The sequence below is a fragment of the Lepidochelys kempii genome, chromosome 5 (genome assembly GCF_965140285.1).
Source record: "Lepidochelys kempii isolate rLepKem1 chromosome 5, rLepKem1.hap1, whole genome shotgun sequence".
NCBI lineage: Eukaryota > Metazoa > Chordata > Testudines > Cheloniidae > Lepidochelys > Lepidochelys kempii.
Genome location: NC_136384.1, coordinates 73,756,897 through 73,771,892, shown reverse-complemented (window position 1 = coordinate 73,771,892; position 14,996 = coordinate 73,756,897). Strand labels below are relative to the sequence as shown.

Genomic DNA, 14,996 nt, shown 5'->3' with positions numbered 1-14,996 from the left:
GCACGGATTGGAAATCATTGTTCGACCTCTTTTCTCGGCCCCCTTAGTCATAGTCCACGGGACCCTCCCTTTCCTCCCCTCCCCCCCCGGGGTTGAAACCCACTGATTTAATATATTAAAGATGTTTTAAAAAAAAAACCCAACCATTTCAATTTTCTTTTCTCTTTCAGATTGTTGAACACAGTCTGTGCTCGGAATTGTTAGGACCTAAGATCAGAGTCTTCATGTTTGTTCACAGAGATAACACAGATCTAAGAAAAGCGTGTGGGTCTTCTGTTTGGACTCTGTAGTTCCAGTAATCCCATTATCTGTGACACTGAAGGATAAAAGCGGCACAGACTAAATGGATCTAAAGACAGCAGTGTTCAATGCAGCTCGTGATGGCAAACTGCGGCTCCTTGCAAAGTTACTGGCAAACAAAACCAAAGAAGAGGTGGCCTTGCTGATGTCTGAAAAAACTAGTGGTGCTACACCACTTTTGATGGCAGCCCGTTATGGACACCTTGATATGGTGGAATACTTGCTGGAGCATTGCTGTGCTTCTATAGAAGTTGGTGGCTCGGTGAATTTTGATGGTGAGACCATTGAGGGGGCTCCTCCATTATGGGCAGCTTCTGCTGCTGGTCATTTGAAGGTAGTCCAATGTCTGTTAGATCATGGCGCATCTGTCAACAACACAACACTGACAAATTCAACCCCACTTAGGGCAGCCTGTTTTGATGGGCACCTGGAAATAGTAAAGTACCTTGTGGAGCATAAAGCTGATTTGGAAGTATCAAACCGACATGGGCACACATGCCTGATGATCTCATGTTACAAAGGACACAAAGAAATTGCTCAGTATTTGCTTGAAAAAGGTGCTGATGTTAATAGAAAAAGTGTTAAAGGTAAGATCAATATCCTATTTTTCTTGTAGCAAAGTTTCTGAGACTATCTAGTTGTTACCTTTTTTTTTTTTGGTAGGAGACCAAAAATGTTCATCTGACTTGATAATGTAAATTGTTCAAAGTGCTATCAACAAGTTTAAATTATAGTGTTATGTTTATAGTTTGTATGTAGTTTTGAAAGTTTTTCAGTTTGATCTTCCAGCATACCTGCTAGTTCACTACTTAAAAAGAACCAGTTACTAAATTTCATTCTAAATCAGCAAGTTTTAATTTATAAACCCCAGTTGTTAAAAGATTTTGCTACATAGAGTCATACTCCTGGCTAAAGTGTGTATGTAAAAAGCTAATTGGCTTTTTGCTTAAATGTAGTGGGTCATGTGATAACTTTTTTAAATAGATAAACTTATATTGGCAAAACAAATATATTGTGCATTGAATAAAATTCACTGGTCTGCACTGTTAAGATCAGAATAGGGAAATGGAGGAAGTCTTTTCTGTATTTTAAAATTTCCACCCCGATTCTTCAATTCTTCAGTTGATCTATTAGCTACAGTAAGTAAGAAATGGAAATTAGGGTAAAAAATAAGGACCAGTGTGAGTGTGATCATGCCAAAAAAGAGAGTTTCAGTAAACAGTGGTGCTGTTATCACAATAGATGTTTTTTTGCTTCTGTTTACAATGGTCCTGGCACTATTGTTCAAAGTGAAGACTTCTGCCTTTTTGCTTTGATCATAGTTGCATGGACCTCTTGTTCTAACTGTGGGCATGTTGCTGCTTTTTAATTGCATCACCAGCGCACATACTAATGTTGTATTGACTCACAAGGTGTATTGGTTAGTGCAGACTACCACACATTTTTAACCCTGGAAAGATGGTCTGTGTTTGGACATTCTGAGATATGTCAAGGGTATTTCCCCTCAAAGCCTGTGTATGACATAGTACTTCTAATTCCTGTTTCTGGCTTCATTTATTATTAACAGTTTCCCAAACATGACATATAATTTGACAATTTATACCTTTCTAGTATATAGTTTATGGTATGATATCTTTAGTATTTGTTAGCAGAAAAAAAGATGAACACCTAAATGACACTTTCACTGACTGAAAGAATGTGGGTGAGGTTTCAGAGTAGTAGCTGTGTTAGTCTGTATTCGCAAAAAGAAAAGGAGTACTTGTGGCACCTTAAAGACTAACCAATTTATTTGAGCATAAGCTTTCATGAGCTACAGCCCACTTCATCGTAATATCTTTTATTGAACCAACTTCTGTTCGTGAAGGAAACAAGTTTTCAAGCTTTCCAGAGCTCTTCTTCAGATCTGGAGAAGGTAACCAGAGTGTCACAGCTAAATATAAGGTGGGACAGATTGTTAAGGATAATGACTTAACACATGTTGCAAGAAACCACTTCAAATGAAATGGGAATTAACACCTCTGCTTATCTGTTCTGCCAACAGAAGTTGAGGCACTAAAAGATATTACCTCACTACCTTGTCTCTCGTATCCTGGGACCAACATGGATACAAGAGCACTGCAAATGTACAGCATGTCTTTAAGTCAACGAACAAATGAAAATATGTAGGGAGTAATATAAAGAAAGCTACAATACACAGTGGGCAGAATGTAATAACTTACTTCTGCTTCCAAGAAGAATAACTTCCAAGCCATAAAGTCACTCGTGAGTCACCACGGACTTGTATATTGTTCCAAGTATTTACTAGGAGTGATTACCACACAGCTGCGTAAAGGCCTGATGTATCATAAAAGCACCTATCTAGGCCACCCCTTTTTTTCTCTCTGCCAGTGGACTGTTAATGTTCTCAAATTTACTGATCCTTAATATCTTTTTTTACCAGTATGCAGATATAATTTGTTCTTTGCTCTATTTAAACAACCATCATACAGACACCTACCTACAAGCATTTTTTTTATCTCTCTGGTCTCAGCTCCTCTTATCATTTTAATTTCTTCTCTTCTTCACTTTATTCAATTCTTGCATGACTCTTGTTATTGCCCAGTGAAGGCTATTAAATTTTTTTTTTTAAATCTGTGTATACATGTATAGTGTATTTTTATGGAGTATGCCCTGCCTTTTCTTGCTCTTTGGAAATACTCTACCCATTGGTGATGACATCAAATGGAGACTCCGCTCTCAGCTGTCTACACTGTTCAATGTCTGTTGTTGAAACAGTATTACATTAACATGCATTAGGGAATTTTTAGTGTGCAACGAAAGGGTCTACATGGGCCAGTTTTTGACCAAACTGTTGGTGAGCTTTAAAATTCACACCCCTCTAATGCTCAATGCCATGCTGTGTAGATGAGTCCACAGAATTTTTTAGCTTCCTGAAATTCCTTATTCTGAGTAGGGCTGGGGGGAAGAGAGAATCTGGTCAGGCACATCTTCAGTTCCTTCTCCTCTGATTATATAAGAAAGGGTCAGCTTGATGTTGAGAGGCCTCACAGTGGGAGGGAGGGAAAGAAAAGTCCAGGTTGCTGCTTTTTATGGACAAAGAAACCAGTTACTATAGACGTCCCTGTTGCTCTTCTTACAACTACTGTGTTTATGTTAATGTTTACTTGTCTCTGCTCACAGGAGGGAGATGTTTAAGGGAGTGTACCTATGAGGGCCTTGTCTACGGGGGGAGATCTACTACGGGGGGGGCGGGGGGAGATCAATCTAAGTTACGCAATGTCAGCTACATGAATAACATAGCTGAAGTCAACATGCTTAGATCTACTTACTGCGGGGTCCACACTACGCGATGCCAATTGTAGACGCTCTCCCATCGACTCCCCTTGTGCTTCTTGTTCGGGTGGAGTACAGGAGTTGATGGGAGAGTGATCGATGGTCAATTTAGTGGGACTTCACTAGACCCGCTAAATCGATCGCTGGTGAATCGATCTCAGAGCGTTGATCCTGGCTGTAGTGTAGATGTAGCATAAGACTACTAAATATTATATCTTCATTAAATGGGGTATCTCTAGAAAGCTGCTGTTATAAGGAGCACCAGAGGCTATCTTTCAGATATTTTCTTCATAACAGGAAGGTGGGGGGCATTTAAATATTTAAATAACTTAAATATATAATTGTGAGTTATAATGTACCATGCATGATTGTCCATTTACCCCTAGGCCCTCACATCTAGAAAAATGACTATGCACTTGTTAGAGTATTTTAGGACTGGGGAAGATAGGGTGGGTTATAGGATAGGTTCTTAGAGCTCCACAAATCAGGATGGCAAAAAGTTGCAATGTAAAGATGGATACAGAAGCAGTTAAAAATGATGGATTTCACTGGAATGTATGAGTAGTCTAGCAACAGCATTCTGGACTACTGAAGCTTAGAAAGTAGAGATTTGGGAAGAGCATATGATGAAGTGCAGTAGTAAAGATAGTAAGTGATTAAGACGTGAGGATTTCAGCTGAGTCAAGATAAGAGAAAATGATAACCGTGCCTCATAGGTGGTGATGGCAATGGGTGAGAGGAAAAAGTTTAAAATGCATGACAGTGCTGTACTATGGAAGATGGCCTATAACTCCAAAATTGAAATTATCTGAGCATTGAATCATCTTGGTTCAAGATGTATTCAGCTTTCACTTCTTCCCACCATTTTCCAGAATCCTCTTCTACAGTTTCTACAGATTCTTACGGAGAGTAGAGGCAAGAGTTCAAATAGTCACAAAGGAACTTGTTTAGAAAGTAAGGGACTGTGTGACCTAAATAAAATATTTTAAAATAAAGTATAAATGAGGGAAAAAATGACAAATAAGACTTGAAAAACCTTTTTGCTCACTTAGTATTATGTATGGATGAGGGAATATCTACAATTTCTGTAGAACTGAAGTTTTAATTTGAAAAGCAAAACTTCCAAATGTGAACCAATTCAGCACTGTTTTCCTAATGCTGTAGGCTGTTCCAGCATAACTACTCTTTGCTTTAGCAGCAACAGGTTGAAATTAACAATACTGTGGTAAGTTTCACTGGTGTTACATAGAAGCTCCTGGAGGTAGAGGAACTGTCAAGAATCATGTTGCTTGCATTCTGTTGCTTAGGTAAGCTATGAGTAGTAGCACTGGAGTTTCTGTGGTGAGGACCACAAAACCAGGCCCTAAGTGAAGGATAGATCTCTCAAGTGTACTGGATTTTTCAGGAATTTTGGATGAATTCAGCTGACTTTCCCACTCCACTGGGAAGAGTGGCAGTGTTATGTACACACTAGGCAGCACTCCCTTTCCGGAGTCAGAAACAGGACTCAAAAATCTTGATCCAAACATTTTGGTATTGAATAGTTGTGTAACCCCCTGGCAAAATGTGTGTGGCATGCCTTTCTAGTGGCTGATTAACTACAGGAGTAAACATTTTTTCTGTTGAAGTGGTAGTGGTCTGTGCTGATCTCTGAAGGCAGAGGATTCAAATCCTGTTGATGATCTGTGTGGGTTCTTTTTAAAACGCTAGTTTATTTAATTCTCACCATAAGAAAACCTTCTGTAAAATGTTTTTAATGTTAAAAATATTATAATTGGTCAATTATAAGAACACTCAGCAAAACACAGGTGTTATATTTTGGTCATTTGAAAATGTTACAGATTGACACAGATAAAGGATGCGGGGGTAGGGTAGTGGAAATTCCACCACCCCTTTTCATTGGTCAGGATATTGGGGCACAATTGATAGTCCCTGTCTAACAGCCATGAGGCTCTGTATGGTGGTTGGGTTGGGAGGGGGAGAGCTGCTTCTTCCAAAGGATATGAAAGGTAGTCTGAGAGGAGTCCAGGAACAGCATTCTTACATTTCTCAACAGCTGGGAGTAAGGAGTCTCTAAGACATTGTTCCTGGACATTATTGATGGCCTTCCTTTCCCTGTCTCCTCTTTTCCTTCACACCCTTTAATCTCTGGCGAAAAGGTGTTTGGCAAATTTTTCCCAGCTTACTGGGAAGGAGTATAGAAGAAAGGTGTAGTGGGTCTGCCAACATGAGAGATTTTTGGGGGAAATCACGTTTTGCAAGCTGTAAATTCTATTATGGCTGTGAATAAGACCTGTAGCATAAGAATGGACCTACTAGGTCAGATCAAAGCTCCGTCTAGCCCAGTATCCCGTGTTCCAACAGTGCCAATGCCAGGTGCCCCAGAGGGAATGAACAGAACAGGTAATCATCAAGTGATCATCCCCTGTCGCCCATTCCCAGCTTCTGGCAAAATCCACAAGATATCAATGATGTAAAATCCAATATAGCAACTCTCTAAATTAACAGAGAGCTGCAGACCTTGTTCAATTTATTTTCTCCTATGGATATGTATACAGACTTGAATCTTTGGCTATAGTATGAAGACTATATTAAGGCTTTAATTTAGATGGAGACTGAAATGTGTTTAACATCCACTAACCTGGGGGAAAAAGCAAATCGCTGCCTCTAAATACCTGTTAGTTCCAGAAATGATGAACTAGGGTAGAGCCACTCTGGTCTCTTCAAAATCAGCATGTGGTGTATTGTATATTAAAAATAATTAACCTAATAGTAAACATCGAGAAGTCTGACAGGTTTTTTTCTCTTCTGGGTTTTCTGTCTTGCCTGCTTGCCAAGCTTCATTTTGAAAAACAAGACTCTGCTTCCTGGGAATAAAGGTCTTACTCTAAATGTGTTCTGTTCCTTTTTCCTGGTTGTGTTACATGACACATTGCATTACATTTGTGAGGATATTTTGAGCATGAAGGCTATGTGAAACTAAACCATAGCAGGAATGCATATTACCCAGCCTAATAAATTAAATAGTGAAAGAAGATGCAGTTAAAAGAGGGAAAATGTTTTAATTTGCATTGTGGGGGAAAAAAAATGTTGAAACGAAGTGATTCAAATACTTTTATCTTTCATAAATGTTGAGACATCAATAATCTTGAAAATACAATTTAGAGAGAGCTGAATCTGTGAACAGGGAGATCTTTGTTCCATAGCATTTCTTTTAGTGGTCTGAGAAATTAGATTAAAACATAATAAGACAGTAAGCGTAGAGGATAAGTACACCTCAATAAAACTGAGGTCTAGATCCACAAAGGGACTTAGGCATTGTAACACTTAATTTTTAGGCCAGATCTGCACTAAAAAGAGAGGCTGGACTCAGCTGCGTTGCTCAGGGCTATGAAAAATCCACAAACCTGAACGATGTAGCTAAGATTAGCTAAGCCACCCCCACCCCGTGTAAACATTGCTGGGTTGATTGGAATATTTCCTTAACCTAGATGCCACCTCTTGGGGAGGTGGATTAACTACAGTGACGGGAGTAGTAGTAGTAGTTCCCCTCGCTGTAGTAAGTGCTTACACTGCAGTATTACAGTGGCCCAATTGCAGCACTGTAGCTGTACCGGTGTAGCAGTTTAAATGTAGATATAGCCATAAATGCCCAGCCACATAACGTAATCCACAGACCCAAGTCAGGTGTTCAGACTCACTATACAATGCTTGGGGAGAGTTAGGTGCTTGAGAATGAGCTTCCTAGGAGTCGGGCAGCTGAGCTGGGAGCCACCTAGGATAGCCAATAGAATATGTAGAAGTGAGGAGCTTAGGTGCCTCATTCTGGGCTGCAGGGAGGTACCTCCCTTCATTGGGATTCACAGCTGTAAACACTCCCCTGTGCTAGGGGTCTCAGATGGGTCAGTCCATGAAGAAGGTGGTGGTTTTTTCCCCTTATACACTATAGCAGGGGTGGCCAAACTGTGGCTCGCGAGCTGCATGCAGCCTTTTTACAGTTAGGGTATGTCTATACTACTTGCCGGATTGGCAGGCAGCGATCGATCCAGCAGGGGTCGATTTATCGTGTCTAGTCTAGACGTGATAAATCGACCCCCTGAGTGCTCTCCCGTCGACTTCTGTACTCCAGTGCTGCAAGAGGCACAGGCAGAGTCAACTTCAGCTACGTGAATAACGTAGCTGAAGTTGTGTAGATCGATTTTTCTCCCCCCCCCCACTTTCGCCTCCCCCACTGTAGACCAGGCCTGAGTGTGCCTCCCCATTCTCCACCTACCAGATTGCGGGGAGCTCGGGGATTGTGCCCTGTGGTGGGGCTAGTGGCTTCTACCAGAGATGACTGGTGCCTGCTGAGAGCCGGGGGGGGGGGGGGCACAGTTTAAAGGTTCGCTCCCCCCAACAGCATGAATCACACATCTCCCAGGCATTCCCACCCTCTTACTGTAAGTGGCCCCTCCCTGAGGCTCCCAGGTGTTAGCTCCACATGGACAGGTAATGGCAAAGAGCCTGGAGCTGCAGGAAGGGGCCACCGCTTTAGCTTTGTAAGGAGAGGAAACCACAAAAGCAGCTGCTCTCCCTGCAGCTCCCAGCTGTTTGCCACTGCCTCTCCGTGTGGCCGCAGCTCCTAGTTCGTCAGCTCCAGCAGTTGCCTTGCAGGGAGGGAGCCCGGTGGCACCATGTGACAGAGTGGGGCCAGAAAACCCTGGAAAAAATTGTGGGGGGGAGGGGAGAAGGTAGTGTGTGGTCAAGTGCCCCCACCCCCATGTATCACCTCTGGCTTTTTCCCAATTAGGGAGGGATTCTTGGGGCTTCAACCCCGCAGGGTGTGCCTGCTGGGGCTCGGGGCTTCAGTAGGAGTAGGGCTGAAGCCCCAAGCCCCAGTAGGCACCTCCTGTGTGGCTGAAGCCCTGGCAGGCACGCCCCAGCTCTCAAACTTCTGAAGATTGTCGTATGTGGCTTGGAGCGTCAGTAAGTTTGGCCTCCTCTGCACTAGCCTGGTGGTTTGGGTATTCACCTGGTATGTGGGAGACCCATGTTTCAGTCCCACTGCTTCAGTTAATATTTCCTTGTACAATTGGAAGAGTTTCAATAAGAGAGACTGAGAGACCTGTCCCAAAATATCCCACAGCCCAGTAGTTAGGGTTCAGATTCCTGTTTTGTGTCAGCCAGAGGAGGTATTTGCTCCCACCTCCCAGATGAGTCCTTAACCACTGGGCTGTTTGGGTATAAGAGGAGCACCGTCTCGGCCATCCAGATTTTTTAGACAAAGGAAACGCAGTGGATCTAATTTACCTAGATTTTAGTAAGGCGTTTGATACCGTGCCACGTGGGGAATTATTCGTTAAATTGGATAAGATGGGGATCAATAGGAAAATTGAAAGGTGGATAAGGAATTGGTTAAAGGGGAGACTACAACAGGTCCTACTGAAAGGTGAACTGTCAGGCTTGAGAGAGGTTACCAGTGGAGTTCCTCAGGGATCGGTTTTGGGACCAGTCTTATTTAATCTTTTTATTACTGACCTTGGCACAAAAAGTGGGAGTGTGCTAATAAATGGGAGTGTGCGGATGATACAAAGCTGGGAGGTATTGCCAATTTAGAGAAGGACAGGGATATCCTACAGGGGGGTCTGGATGACCTTGTAAACTGGAGTAATAGTAATAGGATGAAATTTAATAGTGAGAAGTGTAAGGTCATGCATTTAGGAATTAATAACAAGAATTTTAGTTATAAGCTAGGGATGCATCAATTAGAAGTAACAGGGGAGGAGAAGGACCTTGGAGTATTGGTTGATCATAGGATGACTATGAGCTGCCAATGTGATCTGGCTATGAAAAAAGCTAATGCGGTCTTGGGATGCATCAGGAGAGGTATTTCCAGTAGGGATAAGGAGGTTTTAGTACCGTTATACAAGACACTGGTGAGACCCCCACCTGGAATACTGTTTGCAGTTCTGATCTCCCATGTTTAAGAAGGATGAATTCAAACTGGAACAGGTACAGAGAAGGGCTACTAGGATGATCCGAGAAATGGAAAACTTGTCTTATGAAAGGAGACTCAAGGAGCTTGGCTTGTTTAGCCTAACTAAAAGAAGGTTGAGGGGAGATATGATTGCTGTCTATAAATATATCAGAGGGATAAATACCGGAGAGGGAGAGGAATTATTTAAGCTCAATACCAATGTGGACACAAGAACAAATGGGTATAAACTGGCCACCAGGAAATTTAGACTAGAAATTAGACGAAGGTTTCTAACCATCAGAGGAGTGAAGTTTTGGAATAGCCTTCCAAGGGAAGCAGTGGAGGCAAAAGATCTATCTGGCTTTAAGATTAAACTCGATAAGTTTATGGAGGAGATGGTATGATGGGATAACATGGTTTTGGTAATTAAATATTCCTGGTAAATAGGCCCAATGGCCTGTGATGGGATATTAGATGGGGTGGGATCCGAGTTACCCAGGAAAGAATTTTCTGTAGTATCTGGCTGATGAATCTTGCCCATATGCTCAGGGTTTAGCTGATCGCCATATTTGGGGTCGGGAAGGAATTTTCCTCCAGGGCAGATTGGAAGAGGCCTTGGAGGTTTTTCGCCTTCCTCTGTAGCATGGGTCACTGGCTGGAGGATTCTCTACTCCTTGAAGTCTTTAAATTACGATTTGAGGACTTCAATAGCACAGACATAGGTGTGAGGTTTTTTGCAGGAGTGGCGGGTGAAATTCTGTGGCCTGCGTTGTGCAGGAGGTCAGACTAGATGATCATAATGGTCCCTTCTGACCTAAATATCTATGAATCTATGAATCCGTGGGGTTAGGCACACTCTGAGAACACCTATAGATTGACCCCTGCAAGTGAGATAGATGGAGGAATGCCTAGATTGGAATTCCCCTGGAGTTCAGGTGTGAACTAGAGTGCCAAGCCACTTGGTGGCATTGGGACCTAGGCAGCTTTGTTCACTGGCAAAAGTTTAGGTACCATGCAACTTAGGCACATCCAGAATTAGGTGGCAGCTGAGAGGATTTGGCGGATCTCAGTGTTGGGTTTAGGTGTCTAAAGTGGCAAAAAGCCCTTTGTGGCTCTACCCCTGAGTGTTTATATACATATCAATATGTTTATATAATCAGTCTTTAAAACTAAAGTAATAAATACATTTACTAGATGACTTATTTCCTTTATGTGCGTTGCTTGAAGTTAGTGCAATATAAACACTTAATCTTTAAATCAAGAAGATCAGTAATTTTATTGGGTCCTGAACCTGTGAATATTTATGCATGTGCCTAACTTTACACATTTGAATAATTCTGTTGAACTCAATGTAACTACAAGTGTCTGATGTTTAGCATCTGAACCAAGTATTTTCAGCAGTGGGGCCTTGCATGTGAAATGGTAAGAATGACTTCCTTTTAATTTTCTAATATTGTTTTACTAATCCAGAAACATGATCAAGCTTTAACTAAATCTACTTAATATATTTACAAAACGTTCATTCAGGTCCAGCCAAATCACTGTGTGTGTCACTGCTTCTCTTCTTTTCCCTTCCCTGTCACAGGCCAATTATTTATTTTGGAATGATTTGCCTCTGATAGCGACCTGGATGGGGGGAGAAAAATAGTTTAATTATAAATGTGAATCTCCAGATGTACTTCGGTAGCACTGGAGAGTTAAAGAATTAGTTGCACTGACGTATGTAGCATTTGTGTAGTGCTTTTTCATTTTGTTGGCTATTTGAAAAAGGTGCTCTAATATAACTGTAAAATGTAAAGGCCCAAAGCCAACTGAGATTTACTCTGATTATCAATTCTGGTTACATTCTGTTCCTTACGGTACTTTGAGGAGAGCATATATGCCCTTCAGAATGGCGCATGCTCGTGTTCGTTGTCATACTGATCAACGTGAATATCCAGAATCTAGATGAGTGGTCAGATTCTATAATAAGATAATTATAATATAATATAAGGAAAAGGAATTAGAAATGGGGTAAAAAAAACTAACTTGTAAAAGAGAAGACACTGATTTGAATAGAGATTTCACTTTGAGCCTTCCAAGGAGGTGATAGTATCATAACTAAATTTTTTTTAGAAAGACTTTAAAATGTTTGACACCATTTCTTTAACATACATTAACAACTGTTGTGTGTTGTTTCCCTTGGAAAAATGGTGTATGGAAACTACTTATCAAAAGAGAGGTGCTTCACATAGGCTTTTCCTGCCTTGCCAGTTATCTCCTCATTTGATCTAGCAATAGAGTTATAATGCTGAATTTACCAATTATTTTTGTGGCAACAAAGTAATGTCCTGCTTGTGACTTAACTGCAGTCTCAGGCTGAAAGAATGCTTACTTAAACATGCACCTACAACAGGGGACAGAGAATTATTAGCAATATAAGTAGCCTTTTGTATTAATATTTTTCTAAACAAACGGTCCTCTTCTCCACTCTAACCCCTATACTCCTCAGTGTGAAAATTCTTCACAGATGCTAACCAGAGCAGTCTGCTAATTATCCACTTAGTGACTTTATCATATTGATATTTGAACCACTTTATAGTCTTAATTAATATTTAACATTTGTACTTTTTATTAATAAGTTTGTTTTTGTGATACTTTCAAAATTCTTTGGTAATGCATGGAATATCTGCCTTAAGGATAGAACTAGTCCTTACAGCCTTATAGCCAGTCTTTCAAATTCCCCCTCAAATTGACAATTGATGATTACTAGATAGATCACTGATGGACTTTGTTAGGCTGTTGCCCCTTTTGACCCGAGCAGCTAGTCAAAGTTTGGGGCCTTGGGGATGTTCCAGTTGGAAGTAGAAACTGGTGATAATCAGGTATTTCTTTTATACAGTTCTGTTTATTTACAAAGTCCTGTGTTTCTGAATCCAGAAGGAACCAAGAACAAAAGGAGCAGTTTCTTTAGCCAACCCCAGACCCAAAAGTTCTCTGTCTAGCTTTTTCCATGGTGTCACTGTTCTTACTGGCTCCTGTGTCCTACTAGGCTTTTTGTTTTCCCCTGCCTTTTCTTGCTGCTCTTGTCTGTGAGTGGCCTTAGTATCTGTGTTCTCTATCACTCCCGCACACACACCTACCCAAAACAGTACTCATCCCAAAAGGTCCTGGGCAGGTTCACACACCCCTTTTGGTTTAGGTTTGACTTATATTTACAGTTACGTTAATTGAAGAGGTGAGTTCATACTTCTCAACCTCAGAAGCTTTAACCCAACCCATAACAAGGTTTCACCAAGTTCATAATATATTTATTTTTGAAAAGTAGCCAAACCAAAGCCATCTCTCTGTGCATGTATCTGGTCAATATAAATGTGTATTCTTGTAATCTTTCCCCTATCCTCTCCTTGTGTCCCTTCTGATCGTTACGAACACTTGTTGCGTTTCATCTTAATTCAGTTTAAAGTTTAGGGCTGGTCTACCCTGAAAACTTACGTTGGCATTGCTATGTCTCTCAGGTGTGAAAAATCCACACTCCTAAGGCTTGTAGCTATGCTGACCTAACCCCAGTGTAGACAGCGCTAAGTCGATGGAAGAATTCTTTGGTTGACCTAGCTACTGACTCTCGGGGAGGTGGACTAACTACAGCAATGGAAGAACCCCTCCCCTTGTTATAGTGAATGTCTAAACTGAAGCACTATCATGAGCTGTGCTATAGAGCCCTGCAAACCCATGGATATCTGCTGAACATCTGCAGGTATCCGCATCCGTGGATTATTTTTGTGGATTGCGGATACAAATTTTGTATCCGCGCAGGCCTCTACTGTGCTGTTCTAGTGTTTTAAGTGTAGATGTAGCCTTAGAGGCAGAGACTGTCTCTTACTGTGCTTATACTGTTCTCTGTACAGTTGAGTCCTGTAAATACTATTGTAATACAAATAATTAAAAAACAAAACCCAACTACTTCTGGTAGTTCCAGCCTGATAACTGGTAGAACTGTGGCTTCTTTCAGCATAGGTAAAAAGGAAAATTATCTGTTTGTAGGTGGAAGTCTAGTTTGAGAGGGCAGTGAGATTCTCTATGGAATATTCTACTTTTTTCATGGTTCTCTGTGTGTCCACTTATGGTAAATTCATGAGATTGTAAAGATGTTTGATTTAGAGTTGAATTTGTTCAGCTAGCTGCTAATTTTAGTTTTGCGTGTTTGGGGTTTTTGCAATGTGTCATGACAGTTTCTCTTGCAATGTTGTAGCCGTGCTCTCGCCCCTTCTGTGCCGCTGCCCCTCCACTTCCCCTCCCCCAGTCAAGCTGGAAGCTGGAGGGGGCCTTGGGAGCCTGAACCCCTTCACCTGCCTGGGGTGGGAGGACCCAAGAGCAGCCCCAATGTAAGACCCTGTTTTTAGTTACTTATACCTTAGCCATACTTTAACCATTCAGGCTGAAACATTCTATGCTGGGTGTCTGCCTTAGGCAGAATTTTATTTTGGAAAGTATCAGTGAAAACAGTTTAACCATTTTCAAGAAAGAGGTTAGGGAAAAATGTTGTTTTGCCAATATTCAAACGTTCTTACACTTGTTCTATTGAGAAGCTTTAGTGTTTCCATTCCTTGGTGGAGGGACTTGAAATCCTGGAGAAGGGAATCAACTTGGGGTTAGAGGTGCCTTTTGCTGTTCTTGTGAAAACTCACAAGAATTTGGCTCAGTTGTAAGCCTCTAGAAAAACATTTTCACATCTTCAGTAGATCTTTGTTAGAGGCTGGTAGCTAAATTCTCCCAAGTTTCCATCTACAGTGAGCATACCCCGCTCCAGGGTTGAGCATGATTTTCCCAGCAGTTGCTCCTCCGCATTATCGGGGTCACAATGGTCCTGGCCACTGGCATTGAGCAGTGAGATTCTGTCACGTGTGGTCTCAATTATCCTCCTGCTGGTGCACCAGCAGTTTGGAAGAAGAAGCAGCAGCCTGATTGAAATGCAGAGGAGCAGGAACAGGTTGAAGCCAGAGCAGAGATTAAAGAGGGAGCAAGCTCTGGAGATCAAGGCAGAAGGGTCTGTAACTCCTAGACACACTTCCTTCCAGAAATAGAACTTGTGGTATCTTTGTTCTCTGCTGTCTAACAAATACATGTAAAACCCACTGGCTAAAAGTGGCCAATCCTTCCTCTAGTGGCTGGTCCACATAGAGTATACCAGCCTACTACTTCTGTTGGTTACTCCATTAGCTCAAATGGTAGAGATCTGTGATTTGGATCGAATGTTTCCAACACTGCTGATGACCCATATGGACAGTGAGAATGATTCTACGTGATGACATTTGTTTTTTCAGTTTGCTTTTTCAAAAACCTGTGAAATTTATAATTTAAAAAAGAAAGCTACAATAAACTGATGTTAAAATTGCCAAGTCAAGTACTGAAAAGTTAGGAAATGCCA

At 41.4% G+C, this 14,996-nt stretch overlaps 1 protein-coding gene across 3 annotated transcripts in view; it reads left to right on the top strand.

The window, feature by feature from the left end:
- Window positions 1-14,996, top strand: part of FEM1C (fem-1 homolog C) — a 32,695-nt gene that overhangs the window by 820 nt on the left and 16,879 nt on the right. For all 3 annotated transcript variants that reach the window (XR_012159006.2, XR_012159005.1, XM_073344741.1), the window contains exon 2: window positions 171-887. Coding sequence is in view for 1 of the 3 variants with exons in the window: in XM_073344741.1 (XP_073200842.1) it covers window positions 344-887 (544 nt within the window). In the remaining 2 variants the exon portion in view is untranslated. The remainder of the gene's footprint in view (window positions 1-170; window positions 888-14,996) is intronic.